General features: G+C 39.9%; 1 protein-coding gene across 2 annotated transcripts in view; it reads left to right on the top strand.

Moving 5' to 3' along the window:
- smchd1 (structural maintenance of chromosomes flexible hinge domain containing 1) overlaps positions 1 to 18927 on the top strand; it is a 173149-nt gene that overhangs the window by 64729 nt on the left and 89493 nt on the right. The window contains exons 15-23 of one of the 2 annotated variants that reach the window (XM_063062426.1): positions 2058 to 2114; positions 5249 to 5355; positions 5445 to 5527; positions 6751 to 6864; positions 12294 to 12371; positions 12935 to 13054; positions 14247 to 14391; positions 16146 to 16245; positions 16536 to 16608. In XM_063062426.1, the coding sequence (XP_062918496.1) occupies positions 2058 to 2114; positions 5249 to 5355; positions 5445 to 5527; positions 6751 to 6864; positions 12294 to 12371; positions 12935 to 13054; positions 14247 to 14391; positions 16146 to 16245; positions 16536 to 16608 (877 nt within the window). The remainder of the gene's footprint in view (positions 1 to 2057; positions 2115 to 5248; positions 5356 to 5444; positions 5528 to 6750; positions 6865 to 12293; positions 12372 to 12934; positions 13055 to 14246; positions 14392 to 16145; positions 16246 to 16535; positions 16609 to 18927) is intronic. The other variant, XM_063062435.1, reaches the window with a different exon arrangement.

Below are 18927 nucleotides of genomic sequence, written 5' to 3'. Positions count from 1 at the left end.
TAATGATTGTGGAAAAGTATTTCTACTTTATATAGGCTGTGTATTTATCATATCATTCCTGCTTTTACTATATGTTACTGTTATTTTAGGTCTTATGTGTTATTTGGCATGATGTGGTAGGTTATTTTTGGGTCTGCGAACGCTCACAAAATTTTCCCATATAAATAAATGGTAATTGCTTCTTCACTTCACGACATTTCGGCTTACGAACCGTTTCATAGGAACGCTCTACCTTCGGATGGCGGGGGAAACCTGTATATAAAGGGCAAAAGAGAGTTGAGGGTAGATATAGGACCAATAGAAAATGACACTGGAGATACTGCAATGAGAGATGCAGAGATGGCAAAGGAACTGAATGCGTATTTTGCATCAATCTTCACAGTGGAAGACATCTGCAGTATACCGGACATTCAAGAGTGTCAGGGAAGTGAGGTATGTGCAGTAAAAATTACAACAGAGAAGGTGCTCAGGAAGCTTAATGGTCTGAGGGTGGATAAATCTCCTGGACCTGATGGAATGCACCCTGGAGTTCTGAACAAGGCAGCTGGAGAGATTGCAGAGGCATTAAAAAGGATATTTCATGAATCAATAGATTCTGGCATTTTACAGGATGACTGGAAAATTGCAAATGTTACTGTGATATTTAAAAAGCGTGAGAGGTGGCAGAAAGGAAACTAGACCTGTTAGCCTGATATCAGTGGTTGGGAAGTTGTTGGAATCAATTGTTAGGGATGAGATTACAGAATGCCTGGAGGCACATGACAGGATAGGCCATTGCCAGCATGGTCTCCTGAAAGAAAAATCCTGCCTTACTAACCTCCTGCAATTTTCTGAGGAAATTACAAGCAGGGTAGACAAAGGAAATGCAGTAGATGTGGCGCACTTGGATTTTCAGAAGGCCTTTGACAAGGTGCCGCACATGAAGCTGCTTAGCAAGATAAGATCCCATGGAATTACAGGGGAGTTACTAGCATGGGTGGAGCATTGGCTGATCAGCAGAAAACAGAGTGGGAATAAAGGAATCCTATTCTGGCTGGCTGCTGGTTACCAGTGGAGTTCCACAGGGGTTGCTATTGGGACTACTGCTTTTTACGATGTATGTCAATGATTTGGACTGTGGGATTAATGGATTTATGGCTAAATTTGCTGATGGTACAAAGATAGGTGGAGGAGCGGGTAGTGTTGAGGAAACAGAGAGCCTGCAGAAAGACTTAGATAGTTTAGGGGAATGGGCAAAGAAGTCCCAAATGAAATACAATGTTGGAAAGTGTATGGTTATGCACTTTGATGGAAGAAATAAACGGGTGGACTATTATTTAGTGGGGAGAGAATTCAAAATGCAGAGATGCAAAGGGACTTGGGAGTCCTTGTGCAGGATGCCCTAAAGGTTAACCTCCAGGTTGAGTCGGTGGTGAAGAAGGCAAATGCAATGTTGACATTCATTTGTAGAGGTATAGGATATAAGAGCAGGGATGTGATGTTGAGGCTGTATAAGGCACTCGTGAGACCATACTTGGAGTATTGTGTGCAGTTTTGGGCTCCTTATTTTAGAAAGGGTATAGTGACATTGGAGAGGGTTCAGAGAGGGTTCAGAGAAGGTTCATGAGAATTATTCCAGGAATGAAAGGGTTACCATATGAGGAACGTCTGGCAGCTCTTGGGCTGTATTCCCTGGAGTTCAGGAGAATGAGGGGGGATCTCATAGAAACATTCCGAATGTAAAAAGGCCTGAACAGATTAGATATGGCAAAGTTATTTCCCATGGTAGGGGATTTTAGGACAAGAGGGCACGACTTCAGGATTGAATGACGTCCATTTGGAACAGAGATGCGGAGAAATTACTTTAGTCAGAGGGTGGTAAATCTGTATAACTTGTTGCCTCGAGCGGCTGTGGAAGCCAAGTCATTGGGTGCATTGAAGGCAGAGATACAGTGGCATGCAAAAGTTTGGGCACCCCGGTCAAAATTTCTGTTACTGTGAATAGCTAAGTAAGTAAAAGATGACACATTTCTTCAATATTTTAAGCAAGACTACTTTTTTATTTCCATCTTTTACAGTTTCAAAGTAACAAAAAAGGAAAAGGGCCCGAAGCAAAAGTTTGGGCACCCTGCATGGTCAGTACTTAGTTACACCCCCTTTGGCAAGTATCACAGCTTGTAAACACTTTCTCTAGCCAGCTAAGTCTTTCAATTCTTGTTTGGAGGATTTTCGCCCATTCTTCCTTGCAAAAGGCTTAAATTTCTGTGAGATTCTTGGGCCGTCTTGCATGCACTGCTCTTTTAAGGTCTATCCGCAGATTTTCGATGATGTTTAGGTTGGGGGACTGTGAGGGCCACGGCAAAACCTTCAGCTTGCGCCTCTTGAGGTAGTCCATTGTATATTTTGAGGTGTGTTTAGGATCATTATCCTGTTGTAGAAGCCATCCTCTTTTCATCTTAAGCTTTTTTACAGACGGTGTGGTGTTTGCTTCCAGAATTTGCTGGTATTTAATTGAATTCCTTCTTCCCTCTAACAGTGAAATGTTCCCTGTGCCACTGGCTGCAACACAAGCCCAAAGCATGATCGATCCACCCCCCTGCTTAACAGTTGGAGAGGTGTTCTTTTCATGAAATTCTGCACCCTTTTTTCTCCAAACATACAGTACCTTTGCTCATTGTAGCCAAAAAGTTTTATTTTAACTTTATTGGTCCATAGGACTTGTTCCATGAAGGTCATATTTGTGCAGGTGTCGCTGCACAGTAGAACAGTGCACCACCACTCCAGAGTCTGCTAAATCTTCCTGAAGGTCTTTTGCAATCAAACAGGGGTTTTGATTTGCCTTTCTAGCAATTCTACGAGCAGTTCTCTCGGAAAGTTTTCTTGGTCTTCCAGACCTCAACTTGACCTCCACCGTTCCTGTTAACTGCTATTTCTTAATTACATTACGAACTGAGGAAATGGCTACCTGAAAATGCTTTGTTATCTTCTTATAGCCTTCTCCTGCTTTGTGGGCATCATTTACTTTAATTTTTAGAGTGCTAGGCAGCTGCTTAGAGGAGCCCATGGCTGCTGATTGTTGGGACAAGGTTTGAGGAGTCAGAGTATTTATAAAGTTTTGAAATTTGCATCACCTGGCCTTTCCTAATAATGATTGTGAATAAGCTGTAGCCCTAACAAGCTAATTAAGGTCTGAGACCTTGGTAAAAGTTATCTGAGAGCTCAAATCTCTTGGGGTGCCCAAATTTTTGCATCATGCTGATTTCCTTTTTTCACTCTAAAATTGTATAAAACAAAAATAATACACTAATCTCGCTTAAAATGTTGAAAAGAATGTTTCATCTTTAACTTCATGACTTTTGGAGATCAGTTCATCTTCTACTCAACTATTCACAGTAACAGAAATTTTGACTGGGGTGCCCAAACTTTTGCATGCCACCTTGATAGGTTCTTGATTAGCCAGGGCAGCAAGGGGTATGGGGAGAAGGCAGGGGTGTGTGGGATGTCTGGAAGAATTGGATCAGCCCATGATTGAATGGCAGAGCAGACTCGATGAGCCGATTGGCCTACTTCTGCTCCTGTATCTTTTGGTCTTATGTGCTTTGTGGTAGGATCCCATTGAAGATGGCAGTTGTTACAGAAAATTATGTGCTGGATGTGGAGGCTTGTGGGTTGGTAGGGAGCAACAAGTGGAACTTGATCCCTGGTGTGGTGGTGGAAGGATGGGGTGAGGGCAGATTTCACACCTTACCTGGCCATCACCTCCATCTGGTGCTTCTCTCCCTTCTCCAGCTCTTTATCTTTTTCACCAATCAACTTCCCAACTCTTCACTTCACACCTCCTCCCCTCTTCCCAGTTTCGTCTATGACCTGTCACTTTGTACTTCTTCCTCTCCTCTCCCCCACCTTCTTTATCTGACTTCTCTTCCTTTCCAGACCTGATGAAGGGTCTCAGCCTGAAGCGTCAACTATTTACTCTCTTCCATAGATGCTACTGGCCTGCTGAATTCCTCCAGCATTTTGTGTGTGTTTGTTTTAATGTTTAGACAAGGGAAATAACAATAGCTGTGCTTTACTATAGCTTATCTTAAAACTAAAATCTACCTAATGCTTGGAAGATTTTTGCAAAACTTTTGTTGGTCCATGGCTATAATCAGTGAGGATTTAATCTATTACCTCTATGCTTCATTATTTTCAGAACTTATCCATATGTGTGTCCAGGCCATGAATCTCTCCTGAGGTCACTGTTTTGACATGTATCACTGTTGAAATCATTCCTGATGTCACTGGTTCTAATGTAATTGAGTTAGCCCACAACAATGCTTATTCAGAACTTAAACTGAACCCAAACAAGTAGGGAGTCCTGCTGAAGGGTCTCAGTCCAAAATGTCCACTGTACTTTTTTCCCTAGATGCTGCCTGGCCTGCTGAGTTCTTCCAGCATTTTGTGTGTGTTGTGAGGTACATTCAAGAATCAGAGTCAGCTTTAATATAACTGGGATACATCATGAAATTTGTTATGCAGCAGCAATACATAATAACTACTGTGAATTGTAGTAAGAAGTATGTGTGCACTGTATATTTAAAAAGAAACTTAAAGTAGTGCAAAAAAGGGCAAATAAAGGTAATGAGATAGTGTCCATGGGGTTTAATGTCTATTCAGAAATCTGATGGCAGAGGGGAAGAAGCTGTTCCTGAATCATTAAGTGTGAACCTGCAGGGTCCTGTACTTCCTCCCCAATTGTAGCAATGAGAAGAGAGCAGCATATCCTGGTTGATGGAGGTCCTTAATGATGGAAAAGAAGAACAATCATCTAATTCTTGGGTGGTCATTATTTGCAAGTTTTATTAAATTATTATGGGAGCTCATGATCAGTATATTGTTTTACTGGGCAAATCCTGTAAACAATCCTAATCCTGTGGCAAGAGCAACATGCAGGTGTAATGCCACCAGTAATTCAAAACTAACATTCAGTAATTGTACACAAATTTTATGAATAATTCAAGGACTGTGCCAGACTTTAAAAGGGTGCACAACATTGTTCTAAAGGGCTTGCCACTATAAGATCAAAACATACCTTTTGACTTAATTATTAAATTGACAAGATTGGGTTGATGGCCACTTCCAGGTCTTTTACTGTTTTACTGTGAAACAGCTGATCCTACTGTCAACTTCCTAGTTAGCAACATTAATGTGTGCTAAGGAGTTATTGGAAAAACAAGTCACTAAACTTGGTAAGATTTTATTTCCTTTTTAATTTCATTCCTCCTAGGAACCTCAAGCTTTGTATGATGAGGTGAAGACTATTCCAATTTCAAAGCTAGACAGAACTGTAGCTACCTCTATGATCAAGAAATACATAGAAGATGAAATGGCAAGGTACTAGAAATTCACAGTGGTAATTTCACATTCTGGTTTAATTTTGTTTTTGCTTGTAGAAATATATCGATGCTATTTGTTTTAAACAGGCTTCCTGATAAATTGTCTGTTACTTGGCCAGAAGGAGATGAACTTATTCCGAACGAAAGCAGACCTGCAGGAATACCCATAGGTGAGACTAAATAATATTTAATTAATTTCAAAGAAATTTTCGTGTCTTATCCGTCCCAAACCGCACTTTTGCTGCGATTGAAATCTAGTTTTTCTTTTAGTTCTCAAAGTATCTTTGACCTGAAATGTTTCTCTCTGCACAATACTGTCTGACAACTAAGTGTTTGCGGCCTTTTGTTTGTTTCAAATTGCTGGCCTCTGCAGTTTTGATTTTAATTTTGATAGTCCATTATACACCAATAATCTGCAATATATCTGATACTTCATCCAATTTGTGTCCAGCAGGGGGTTTGAAATTACCTCTTTCGAAATCATTTCTGATTTGATCTGGTTTAATCTGTGACCCTATTTATATTTGGCAAATTTTCCTAACTGTTGTGCAGTAGTTCTTCATAATTAAACATACATTTCTCAAATCTTCAGAGCAATTGCTTTTAATCAGGCAGTATTTCTAGTGATTTAGGACATTTTTAGGCTCTGATTTCACTTTTTTGATAGTTGGAATTAAAAGAGATTCTCTTGCATCTTGTGACAAGATGCAAGCTGAACTCTGCCTTTTTTTAGGTTAAATTTGGCTACGCGTAGATTTAAGAACACTATATATTGATTAATAGTTTGGAAAGAAAAGAAGAAATAAATAACTGGGTCAAGTGTAAAATCTGAATAAAATGTAAAGAAGAGCAATTGGTATAATATACAATCCATTGAAGAGCCATAGAAATGTATTCATTTCCACAGACAGGTAAAGAATTTAAGAATGAAAGAAAGTAGATTGAAAGAAAGGGCTTACTAATGTGCAAAAATTCATAGTGCAGTGGACTGGTTGAATTTCAATAACCATCAAAGGCACCTATTTGCAACAATCAACATCATGCAAGCATATTAACTGATAGTGCACAAGTGCTTCTGATAGTTTGGTTGTTATTTTTTGTTAACCTCATCTGAAAGACTTTCTGACCAATAAGTTGACAGTAAGCCCCAAGGTTGTCGTGCTTGTATCTCTGGAGTAGCACTAAGCAGCTGTCTTATGACCTGTGCAAGGTGACTGTTAACTGACCATTGCTGATGCTTGTACTAGCACTGTTTTTTTTACAGAGCCAGTTTATATTTTGACAAGCTATGGCTTTAAGACAGTGTGTGATAAGGAAATGTTGATTTTTCCTAAGCAACATGCCATATGTAAATGTAGTTAATCCTTCAACTATATACTGATACTGCTTACAGGTGCTTTAAGAATTGAAATTCTCAATAAAAAAGGTGAAACCATGCAGAAGCTTCCAGGGACAAGTCATGGTGGATCAAAGAAATTATTGGTGGAGCTGAAAGTTATTTGGCAATGTAAGTATGCAAAAGTTTCTAATTTGAAGAGGTAATTTTTAGTGTGTATAATTGTTCAGCTGCTTGCTATGTTTGATGCCTAACTGCTGGTGATCCTTTTAACAAATGCATTACCTTTGTTATTAGCTAGTAAAATGTAAACATGAAAAATAACTTGATCACTGTAAATTTTCCTCCCAGTCTGGCATTACATGAGATACATAATATCAGCAAGAACTCATGCAATCGATGATGCGAGATTTTTCTGTGACCTTTAATGGAGGATCTTGTCAGCATTCCTTGGGGGAAAAAATGAAGTAGGAGTTTAGGTATGCTTCAGCAATGGATTTACTTTGGAACAATGAGCCATCTAAATTTCTCCTTGTGTATCTAATGCAACTGAAGCTCTCCGTTCAAATCAACCTCCTGGTGAATCTCTTCTGCATACAACATCCTTTCTGCTATGGTGGCCAGAGCTGCACACAGTATTTCAACTGCGACCTGACCAATGTTCCGCACAGCGGCATCGTAATATCCCAACTCTTGTACTTGGTAATCTCTGTCTACGAAGGCAAAGATGCCAACATGGCTTCTTTGACTTATTCTCCTGTTTTTCCAGTATTGGGCAATTATAAATATGCACACAAGGCATCTCTGTATGTCAGCACTACTATTGTTCCTTCCATGTATTGTATACATCTTACAAGTATTTGATGTTCCAAAATACATCGCACTTGTCTGAAATTAATGATATCTACCAAAGCTCTGTCCAACCTTCCATTTGATTCATTATCTTCCATATCCTTAGACAATCATCTTTTCCATCTTCATTTTCAACAATTTTTATGTTGTCAGCAAGCTTACTAATCAGAGCACCTGTGTTCTTGTCCATAGCATATGACAGACAAATGTTCTGGCAAAGGTCCTGTGTGGTTCATGTTGTAGAGTCCACCACTGCTTTTTGTCTTGGATCATCAAGCCAATTCTAAATGCATTCTGTCAACATGCCTCTGATTCCTATTGCCTTCACCTTTGAACCCAGCCTGTCTTCTTGGATCTTTTCAGAATCCCTGCTCAAGTACATGCATACTATTTCTTGCATTCATCAATTTTCTTAGTTATCACTACAAAAAATTCAATCAGATATGAGCCAAGATTTCCTCTGAACAAAGTGTGCTGAATCCCCTGCCTTTCCAAGTGAACTTAAATCCTGCTCCTTTCTTTTCCCCCGTTTCCCTACAACTGGAAACAGGCTCATTGGCCTTTAGTTTCCCGGCTCATCTCTAATACTTTTTGAATAAGGAAACATTTGCAATCACCCAGTCTTTTTGTATATCACCTAAAATGAAGAAATCTCCGTCAGGGCTCCAGCTATCTCCTCCTTTCCCATAGCATGTACTTCTATAACCTTCAAAGAACGAACTTGTTACCAGTTGCTTACACCTGACATTTGATTCCTTTTTTTTTAATCAAATCTTCAATTTCCTACGTTAATCAAGGTTTATTAATCTTACCATATTTGCTTCTTACCTTAGAGCAGTGGTCCCCAACCACCAGGCTGCAAAGCATGTGCGAGGAAATGATATGATTTGGCGATATGAAACGATATGAGTCAGCTGCACCTTTCCTCATTCCCTGTCACGCACTGTTGAACTTGAACACTATTACCTCCCCCCCCCCCGGTCGGCCCGTCCGCAAGAATATCGTCAATATTAAACTGGTCGGCAGTGCAAGAAAGGTTGGGGACCCCTGCCTTAGAGGGACATGTTGAATCTGAACCTTACTATTTCACCTTTACACTGTTTGCACTCTGTTGTTTTGCCATCTAGCAGCTGCTCCTTATCAGCTTCTTGCTGGGTCCTGTCTTTTACCATTGAATTCAGTTATCCCCCAATTTAAAACCTAGCTCTGGCCAAACTTGTCCTTTTCAATTACTACTTTGTATATCATTATTAAATGACAGTCACTGTTCCCAAAGGGATTCTCCATGGATATTTTTACCACTTGCCCATCCTAATTCCATAATGTAAATTTGAATAAAACCTTCCTTCCCTTGCTGGACCTGGGACCTAGTTTATCAATTCCATCCCATCTAAGCCTGTTACTCTAAGGTAATGGGATAATGATGGTGAATGTAGATAATTCTGCATTAATAGCACAAACATGTGATCCACTAGAATAATTCCTTCCAAAATTAAGCAAGGTAGATTCAAGACTCTTGTTCTGGGAAATCATCGTATAGAAAATGGTTTCTTTGCATAAGTATGTAATATGATTTCCTTTTCATTTGATCCACACAATTTTGTTTGTTAAAAATGCTCTCTTAATGTCATGACAGCAAGTTTAAGAAAGATTGCAACTCTTCACTTTTTCATGTTCTTAAGAAGGCAACTTGGAAACAAGCAATGGCAAATAGCAAGAATGGTATTTGATCAAAGGAGGAAAAAAAGCTGACAATCAGAATCAGGTTTATTATCACCGGCATGCGTCGTAAAATTTGTTAGCAGCAGCAGTTCAATGCAATACATAATATAGAAGGGAAAAACATAATTAATTAGTAAATAAATAAATCAGTTACAGTACATGTATATTGAATAGATTAAAAGTCGTGCAAAAACAGAAATAAATATATATTTTAAAAATTAGGTAGTGTTCACAGTTTCAACATCCATTTAGGAATCGAATGGCAAAGGAGAAGAAGCTGTTCCTGAATCCTCAAGTGTATGCCTTCAGGCTTCTGTACCTCCTACCTGATGGTAACGGTGAGAAAAGGGCATGCCCTGGGTACTGGACGTCCTTAATAATGGACGCTGCCTTTCTGAGACACCGCTCCTTGAAGATGTCCTGGTTATTCTGTAGGGTAGTACCCAAGATGGACCTGATTAAATTTATGACCCTCTTCAGCTTCTTTCTGTCCTGTGCAGTACGCCACCCCCCCATACCAGAGAGTGATGCAGCCTGTCAGAATGCTCTCCACAGTACATCTATAGAAGTTTTTGAGTGTTTTTGTTGATATACCAAATCTCTTGAAATTTCTAATGAAGTATAGTCACTGTCTTGTCTTCTTTGTAGCTACAGTGATATGTTGGGACCAGGTTAGGTCCTCAGAGATTTTTGACACCCAGGAACTTGAAACTGCTCACTCTCACCACTTCTGATCCCTCCTATGAGGATTGGTATGTGTTCCTTCATCTTACCCTTCTGAAGTCCACAATCAGCTCTTTCACCTTACTGACGTTGAGTGCAAGGTTGTTGCTGCAACACCACACAACTAGCTGGTATATCTCCTTCCTTTATGCCCTCTTGTCTCCAGCTGAGATTCTACTAACAATGGTTGTATCATCAGCATATTTATAGATGGTATTTGAGCTATACCTAGCCGCACAGTCATGGATATAGGGAGAGTAGAGCAGTGGGCTAAGCACACATGCCTGAGCTTGGTCCTAAACAAAACAGTAAATTATGGATTCATTAAGTTCAGAAATCAGTAAAGAAGGATTAAAGAATTAAAAAGGAAATTAGAATATGAGGCATTAAAAAAGTAAAAGCTTCTGTACATGAATGTATGATGAGAGGGAAGAAAAGCTGAAGATGATGTGGGCTCTGACCATAAGATATGCAGCAGAATTAGGCCTTTTGACCCATTAGGTCTGCTCCACCATTGAATCACGGCAGATTTATTATCCCTCTCAATCCCATTCCCTTGCCTTCTTTCCGTAATCTTTGTCACTTTGACTAATCAAGAACTGATCAACCTCCGCATCTACCCAATGACTTGGCCTCCACTGCTGAGGCAATGAATTCCACAGATTCCTCTACCCTCTGGTTAACGAAGTTCCTTCTCATCTCTGTTCTAAATGGATGTCCCTCTATTCTGAGGCTGTGCCCACTGGTCCTAGACTCCCCCACTGTAGGAAACAACCGCTCCACGTCCACTCTTACCTAGGTCTTCAAATATTTGATAGGTTTCAGTGATGTCCCCTCCTCAGTCTTCTAAACTCAAGTGAGCACAGACCCAGAGCCAGCATTTTCATGAACCTCCTCTGGGCCCTCTCCAACAATAGCACATCTTTTCTTAGATATCGGTCCAAAATTCTCACAATACTCCCAAGTGCAGTCTGATCAATGTGTTATAAAGCCTCAGCATTACATCCGTGCTTTATATTCTGTGCTTTATTTTCAAAATGAATGCCAACATTGCATTTGCCTTCCTTACCACCGACTCAACCTGCAAGTTTAACCTTTAAGAATCCTGCCTGAGGGCTTCTGAGTCCATTTACACCTCTGATATTGAACTTTCTCCATTTAGGAAATGGTTCACACCTTTATTCCATCTACCAAAGTGCATGACCATACACTTCCCTACACTGTTTCATCTGCCACTTCTTTTCCTATTCTCCCAGTCTCTCTAAGTCCTTCTTGCAGATTCCCTGCTTCCTCAGTACTTTTCTCCCCTCCACATGTCGTCCAAGTCATTGACATAGCGTGAAAAGAAGTAGTCCCAACACTAACCACTATGGATCACCATTAGTCATTCATTGGTGGCCAACCAGAAAAAAGGCCCTTTATTCCCACTTTTTGTCTCCTGCCACTTAGCCAATCTTCTATCCATGCAAGTATCTTCCCTACAAAACCATGTGCTCCTATTTTGTTAAGCATCTTTTCAAAGGCCTTCTGAAAATCCAAGTAAGCATAGAAACATAGAAAACCTACAGCACAATACAGGCCCTTCGACCCACAAAGCTGTGCCGAAATTGTCCTTACCTTAGAACTACCCAGGCTTACCCATAGCCCTGTATTTTTTAAACTCCATGCACCTATCCACAATGTCCATTCACTCATTACAGACTCAGCCAGGAAAGATTCTACTAGGGATTAGGAAAATACTTAGAAAAATTCAACATATTTTAGCTGTCTTTGTGGCAGAATATACTGGAAAATCTCCTGGATCAGTTAACTTGACCTCATTAGGAGGGAAATTATTTGGAATCTACCATAAAAGATTAAGCTACAGACTAACAATTGCAGCTTGTAGAAGTTGCTGCCTTGCTGTGACATTGACCTAAGTTCAGCCTGACTTAATGTTGTCTGGAGATGGCATGTTCTCCCTGTGACAAAGATGTATGCATTAGTCAGTTAATTGGTCACTGTAAATTGTTCTTGTATAGTTTATGAAAATGTGGGATGAGTGAGATTGCTCTGTGAACAGGCATAGAATTGATGGGTCAAATGGATTTTTTTGAAGTTGCAGTGAGCAGAACAAATGTGGGCCCATCAGTTAATTGTATTTGAATACTCGATAAGATGCTGCCCATGAGATTTCCACATTTGTCCAATGGTACATACTTCTAAATTGGCTGAATGTCATGTTGAACAGTCAGTTAAGAATCTTAATTACTTGATGTTATTATTAAATTGTTGTAAAATGTTAATTGTTTTTGGCATTTCAGCTTCTGGAGGTGACAAAGAAATAGTTTCTCATATCAGTCAACATGGTGGCAAATGGCCGTATTGGTTCAAAAAGATGGGTGAGTGTTTTCACAAGAAAGTATTTAAGTCATGGTTCAGGTTTTTCTAGGTCCATTTTTTCACATGGTGTGGTAGGAAACCATGACATTTCAAGCAAGTGTATTCTTTTGATTCCTGTTTGCGAACAAAAAATATCACCAAGGGAGGCATCTTGTTTGTAAAAGGAATAATGTGTGAGTATTTTCACTGAAGTAAATAAGTTAGAAATACAGATTTTTAAACTTTGAAGTGTCATTGTTTTGCATTATTTGTAATAAGTGCTGATTTAAAAATTGGATATATCTAGGCATTTCCAAGCAGAAAATTATTCTGTAAAGTAGCCTTATTGTATATATTGGCATAATTGTAGTACTCCATCACTATGTTTGTGGGTTTGCGTTTGGGGGTTCTCAAGACACAAATTGTGAATATTAATTTTGGCTGTAAATGGGAACAGTTAAAGCCAGAATTATGCACTTTGCAAACAAATAGAGGACATGGTGGGGCAATTTTTAGAAATATGAGGAAGAGATCACAGCTCAATTTTGCATTTTACTTTAATAGGGTTGCGTTTTTTTTTCAGAAAATATTAATAAGCTTGGGAACTACACCTTAAAACTACAAGTGGTGTTGAATGAAAGTAATGCAGATACGTACGCAGGAAGGTCTCTTCCAAGCAGAATCTTCAAATTTACTGTCACAGGTAAATAATGGGAGAGGGATGTATTTTAGAGAATCTTAAAAGATTGTCTTGAGGTTATCTGATTGTCTGTCAAAAAGGTCAGAGTATAGTGGGCATACCTGAATGATTAGATTAGATTATGAGAACACTCAGTCCTCTTTTATTGTTATTTAGAAATGCATACATGCATTAAGAAATGATACAATGTTTCTCTGGCGTGATAGCACAAAAAACAAGACAGACCAAAGACTAACACTGACAAAACCACATAATTATAACATATGGTTACAGCAGTGCAAAGCAATACCATAATTTGATGAAGAACAGTCCATAGGCACAGTAAAAAAAATAGTCTCAAAGTCCCCGAGTCGATCGACTCCCGAGTCCCCGATACCTACAGCAAAAGGGAGAAACTCCCTGCCATAAACCTCCAGGCACCGTCAACTTGCCGATACCTTGGAAGCAGCCGACCCCAGCCAACCCTGAGTCCATCCATCCGAAAACTCCGAGCTTCCGAGCAGCCTCTCTGATACAGCCTCCCGAGTGCCATCCTCTGCCGAGCGCCTTCAACCTCTCCCCGGCTGCTGAACCACGCAAAGCCGAGGATTTCGAGGCCTTCAGCTCCAGAGATTCCGGTTACCACGTAGTAGCAGCAGTAGCAAAGCAGACGTTTCAGAAGTTTTCCAGATGTTCCGCTGTGCACTCACGTCTGTCTTCGTCAAATCAGAATTGTGCATGGTCCCCTACTTAACAGATTACAGATATCACCGGAGAGGCCACGTGCGCTGTCATCGAATGAGTTTCAAGGAACAGAAAAAGTTGGTGGTGCAAGGGGTTCTGATGAAAGTGAGGAGAAGGCTGTGGGCAAGGACATCTGGGTCACTCTACCTTGAAAGACCTTTTCAAATGCCTTGCTAACTTCTGTGCAGTCAACTTCCACTGCCTTACCCTTACAATTGCCCTCTTGCTCTCCTCGATGTGCCTTACCCTGCATGTAACAGCAGTGACTGGTCTCTTTGCAGCGTAGAGCCCCTTGCCACTAAGATCAAGGCATTACTGTGTCCTTGGTCTTTTGTACTTGCATGTTACTATATTAATTTGATTTCTGCTCTAATATTCATTGACTAGAGATTAGCTTCCTGAACAGATTTTGTTTCCAATATGTTTTTCAATTTGTGCACTATTTTGAGATTGATATTTCTTTCCTCTTAAGAGGGCAAACCTGATAAATTTACAGTGGGAATGCTGGATCCTCCATTTCGTATTGCTGTCCCTTTCAATATTCCTCTGGACCTGCAGGATGAATTTGGACATTCAACACAACCAACCACTGATATCAAACCAATTGTGGAAGCAAGGTATTGCAACAAATAATTCTGCTGTACTTCAGAAAAGCATTTGATAACATTTTTGATTTCCCCACCATTTCCACTCTTGACCTAAAGTAGTATAAATTTGCAATTATCCAACATATTTCTGGTAGCTCATTTCGTCCAGTGAAAAACCTATCCTTCATGTCCTCTTTAAATCTTTCCTCTCAGCTTAAATTTATGTCCTATAGTTTTAACCCTTCTACCCGGGGGGGACTGTGACCAACCACCTTATCCTTGTTCTTCATGATTTTGAGTTTCTGTAAGGTTCAAAGTAAATTTATTATCAAAGTACATATATATCACCATATAAAACCCAGAGATTCATTTTCTTGTGGGCATGCTGAGAAAATTGAAGAATCATAATAACATCAATGAAAGACCTTCTGGCCACATAGACCTGACCCTTGTGGCTTTCCTCTGTTAGGTCAACCCACCCTTCCCCTCAGCAATATCCAAAGCAGTATACTCTTTGTTGAGGGGAAGGGCCACAAGGGTACTCTGCACTGGCTGCCAATCCCCTTTTCCCCTTCCTGACAGTTAGCTGTTACCTGTGTCCTGCACCTGGATGTAACTATCTCCCTGTATTTCCTGTTGGTCAATAGATGTTTCTTAATCTTGTATATCTTTTGAATATGGGCAGTTTGTCCTTCTGTTTGCACTCTAACTTAACCTCTCCATATCTCTGAACTGCATTATTCGGGCTGAATGTGGAGTTCTCCAAATGATTAATATTTACAGTTTGATTTTCCTGGACTGAGAGAGTTAAATTATGACAGGAGATTATACCATCTCAGGCTATATCACTTGGAATAAGGAATATCATGCATGATTTGATTGTGTTTGAAGTTACAAAGAAGCACCCATCACTTCGAGTTTCTTTTTTAAAAAAAATTAGCTTGCCCTGCACATCTCCTTTGAACTTTACCCCTCTGGCTTACAATGCATGCCTTCTGGTATAAGACTTTACATCCTTCAGAAGAAGATACTGGTTGTCTAGCAATACCTCCCATAATTTTAAAAACTGGTTTGAATGAATCTTGCTATGCACTATCTCCAATTGTAGTATATTCATTTAAGTAAGAAGACTAAAATATGCACATTACATTTGTGTTTCCCCACTACCCTGTACAATTATAAAAAATTCTCCTTATTTCTGAACTCCAACTTCCTTGCAATATGCTAATATGCCATTTACTTTCCTAGCTACTTGATACACTTGCCTGTTCACTTCTTGTGATTCACACATCACATCAGCTTCCCTAATTTGCAGTTAAATGATTGCTTTATTTAAATAATTATATGGCTTTTAATTCCTTATCCTGAACTGCATGACTTTGAACTTTACTACACTAAATGAAACATGACAAGTAGTGCACACTCAAAGCAATCTGTATCCTAAATATTCTCATGGTGGCATGCCCTCACAGTTATTTTGTGGCATTGGCAAAATTGGATGCCGAATCACTCACATATATAAACAAAAGAGAACCTGCAGATGCTGGAAATCCAAGCAACACACACAAAATGCTGGAAGAACTCAGCAGGCCAGGCAGCATCTATGGAAAAAAAATATATTTGACGTTTCGGGCTGACACTCTTTGGCAGGACTTATAGGTAATTGAAGTCTAAGAACTCCACTAGTTACCACTTCCCAGCCTGAAAAAGGCCTACTTATTCCTTCCAAAATTACTTTGCTTGTATATAGAAGTAACCTATTCTAATATAATTGTTTTTTGCAGTGGGTTAGAGCTGCGTTATGAAACATTTGTGGCCAAAGGAACAAGTTTTATCATTAAAGGTATAATTGCCAGAGGTCCTGTGAACAGCTGTCAAGGCAAGGTATGTTTAATTATAGATAATCCCCTTAAATTCTCTGGTTGAAGTTCACTAATTCAACTGCTTTTCCCCCTATTAGTGTATGATTTTAATTATCTTGGTCCATAAAGATGTGAGCATCTGTATATTTTACTTCAATTTTATTCTCTTGTCTTCTAACTGTATTTAACAGATGAAAGGCCATACAATTTGATTTCTAATGTTGCTGCCTGTAAAAGTTTGTTAAATTTCAATCTGGAAATAGCACCATTAATGCATATGATCCATTAATTGTTCAATTGTTTTTTTTATAGAACTTTGCACTTAAAGTTATCTTACCTGGATTGAAGCAAGATACTGAGATATTAAGAATCCGGCTGCTGCCTGGTAAGTTCCTGAATTTCACAATTTTTTGGAAGTTTGTATGAAAAAAATTTAATTATTAAATGTAGCATATATAACAGGTGCAGTGGTATCATTCTGTGTGTGTGTTTATAACATTTGAGTTGAAAAGAACTGTGCCAGAATGCTTGAAATTCACCAGAAGAATTTCGTGGACAAGTGGCACATTTTGATACTGAAGGATTGATTTCTGGCATGTTACCCGCATGCAGATTTTTGTGTACTTGTCAGTGACATTACATTCATAATATCACAATTTATTCATAGCATTTTGGTTTTCACTTGAGTTGTACGCCATTAACCATAAGCTGAATGGTTTGCAAGGCTGCTTTAGAAGACAGTTTAAGAATTGACTGCATTTTTGATTCTCATGTCATGCACTAGATAAAATGGTAGATGGCTAAAAGATATTAATGAACCAAATAGATTTTGGAACAACTGCCTAATAGCTTTTATTCTTAAATATTTTATTGCTGAAATTTATATTCCCTATCTCCCACTTTGAGCTCCGGCTTCCTTATCAATATTCCAGGCTTCTGGATGAAGGCCATTAACTTAACCAATAAGCCACTGTACCCTAGATCAATTGACATTGATTTTTTAAGATTAAATTAGCATTGTAAAACTCATAGAAAATGTTCCTGCTTATAAATTCAAGAAGTTCTAAACAGTTTAATGTTTTGTCAGTTCCAACTTAAAGGATAAGTTAGTCTGGTAGCTACATATAATCCAGTACTCAGTCAGCCAGCCTTCATCAAATGATTACAAATAATGAATATTCAGGCTTATTCAGAAAGTTAGAAGGCATGGGATCCAGGGAAGTTTGGCCAGGTGGAGTCAGAATTGGCTTGCCTGCAGAAGGCAGAGGGTGGTGGTGGAGGGAGTACATTCAGATTGGAGGATTGTGACTAGTGGTGTCCCACAAGGATCTGTTCTGGGACCTCTACTTTTCGTGATTTTTATTAACAACCTGGATGTGGGGGTAGAAGGGTGGGTTGGCAAGTTTGCAGATGACACAAAGGTTGGTGGTCTTGTAGATAGTGTAGAGGATTGTCAAAGATTGCAGAGAGATATCGATAGGATGCAGAAGTGGGCTGAGAAGTGGCAGATGGAGTTCAACCCGGAGAGGTGTGAGGTGGTACACTTTGGAAGGACAAACTCCAAGGCAGAGTACAAAGTAAATGGCAGGATACTTGGTATTGTTGAGGAGCAGAGGGATCTGGGGGTACATGTCCACAGATCCCTGAAAGTTGCCTCACAGGTGGATAGGGTAGTTAAGAAAGCTTATGGGGTGTTAGCTTTCATAAGTCGAGGGATAGAGTTTAAGAGTCGCAATGTAATGATGCAGCTCTATAAAACTCTGGTTAGGCCACACTTGGAGTACTGTGTCCAGTTCTGGTCACCTCACTACAGGAAGGATGTGGAAGCATTGGAAAGGGTACCGAGGAGATTTACCAGGATGCTGCCTGGTTTAGAAAGTATGCATTATGATCAGAGATTAAGGGAGCTAGGGCTTTACTCTTTGGAGAGAAGGAGGATGAGAGGAGACATGATAGAGGTGTACAAGATAATAAGAGGAATAGATGGAGTGGATAGCCAGTGCCTCTTCCCCAGGGCACCACTGCTCAATACAAGAGGACATGGCTTTAAGGTAAGGGGTGGGAAGTTCAAGGGGGATATTAGTGGAAGGTTTTTTACTCAGAGAGTGGTTGGTGCGTGGAATGCACTGCCTGAGTCAGTGGTGGAGGCAGGTACGCTAGTGAAATTTAAGGGACTACTAGACAGGTATATGGAGGAATTTAAGGGGGCTTATATGGGAGGCAGGGTTTGAGGGTTGGCACAACATTGTGGGCCGAAGGGCCTGTACTGTGCTGTACTATTCTATGTTCTATGTATAAAACTGAATAACTTTATCTAAAGTTTGCTTCTCTGTGGCAACAATCCCTCTTTCCTCATGTGACTAAGGGAGGGAGGGAATGTCGACTCAGACCATAAGAAGCCTGCGTCGGGCATTTTCATGCCTTACAAGGCGCAGATTGGAAGTCTGTGTGGGGCACCACTCCTCCCACAGACACTAGAGCAATGTGTGGTTAAGTGCCTTGCTCAAGGACACAGACACGCTGCCACAGCTGAGGCTCGAACTAGCGACCTTCAGATCACTAGACGAACGCCTTAACCACTTGGCCACGTGACTAAACTGGCACACGTCCATCACCCACCAACCTTCCCTAAACAACATCAGAGATAACATTGTTTTTAAGGGAAAGTTCATACCAGTTTTGCCTTCATTTATTTTCCACCCCC

The sequence above is a fragment of the Mobula hypostoma genome, chromosome 1 (genome assembly GCF_963921235.1).
Source record: "Mobula hypostoma chromosome 1, sMobHyp1.1, whole genome shotgun sequence".
NCBI lineage: Eukaryota > Metazoa > Chordata > Chondrichthyes > Myliobatiformes > Myliobatidae > Mobula > Mobula hypostoma.
The sequence above is the reverse complement of the archived record's forward strand: the minus strand, read 5'-3'. Positions and strand labels throughout refer to the sequence as shown.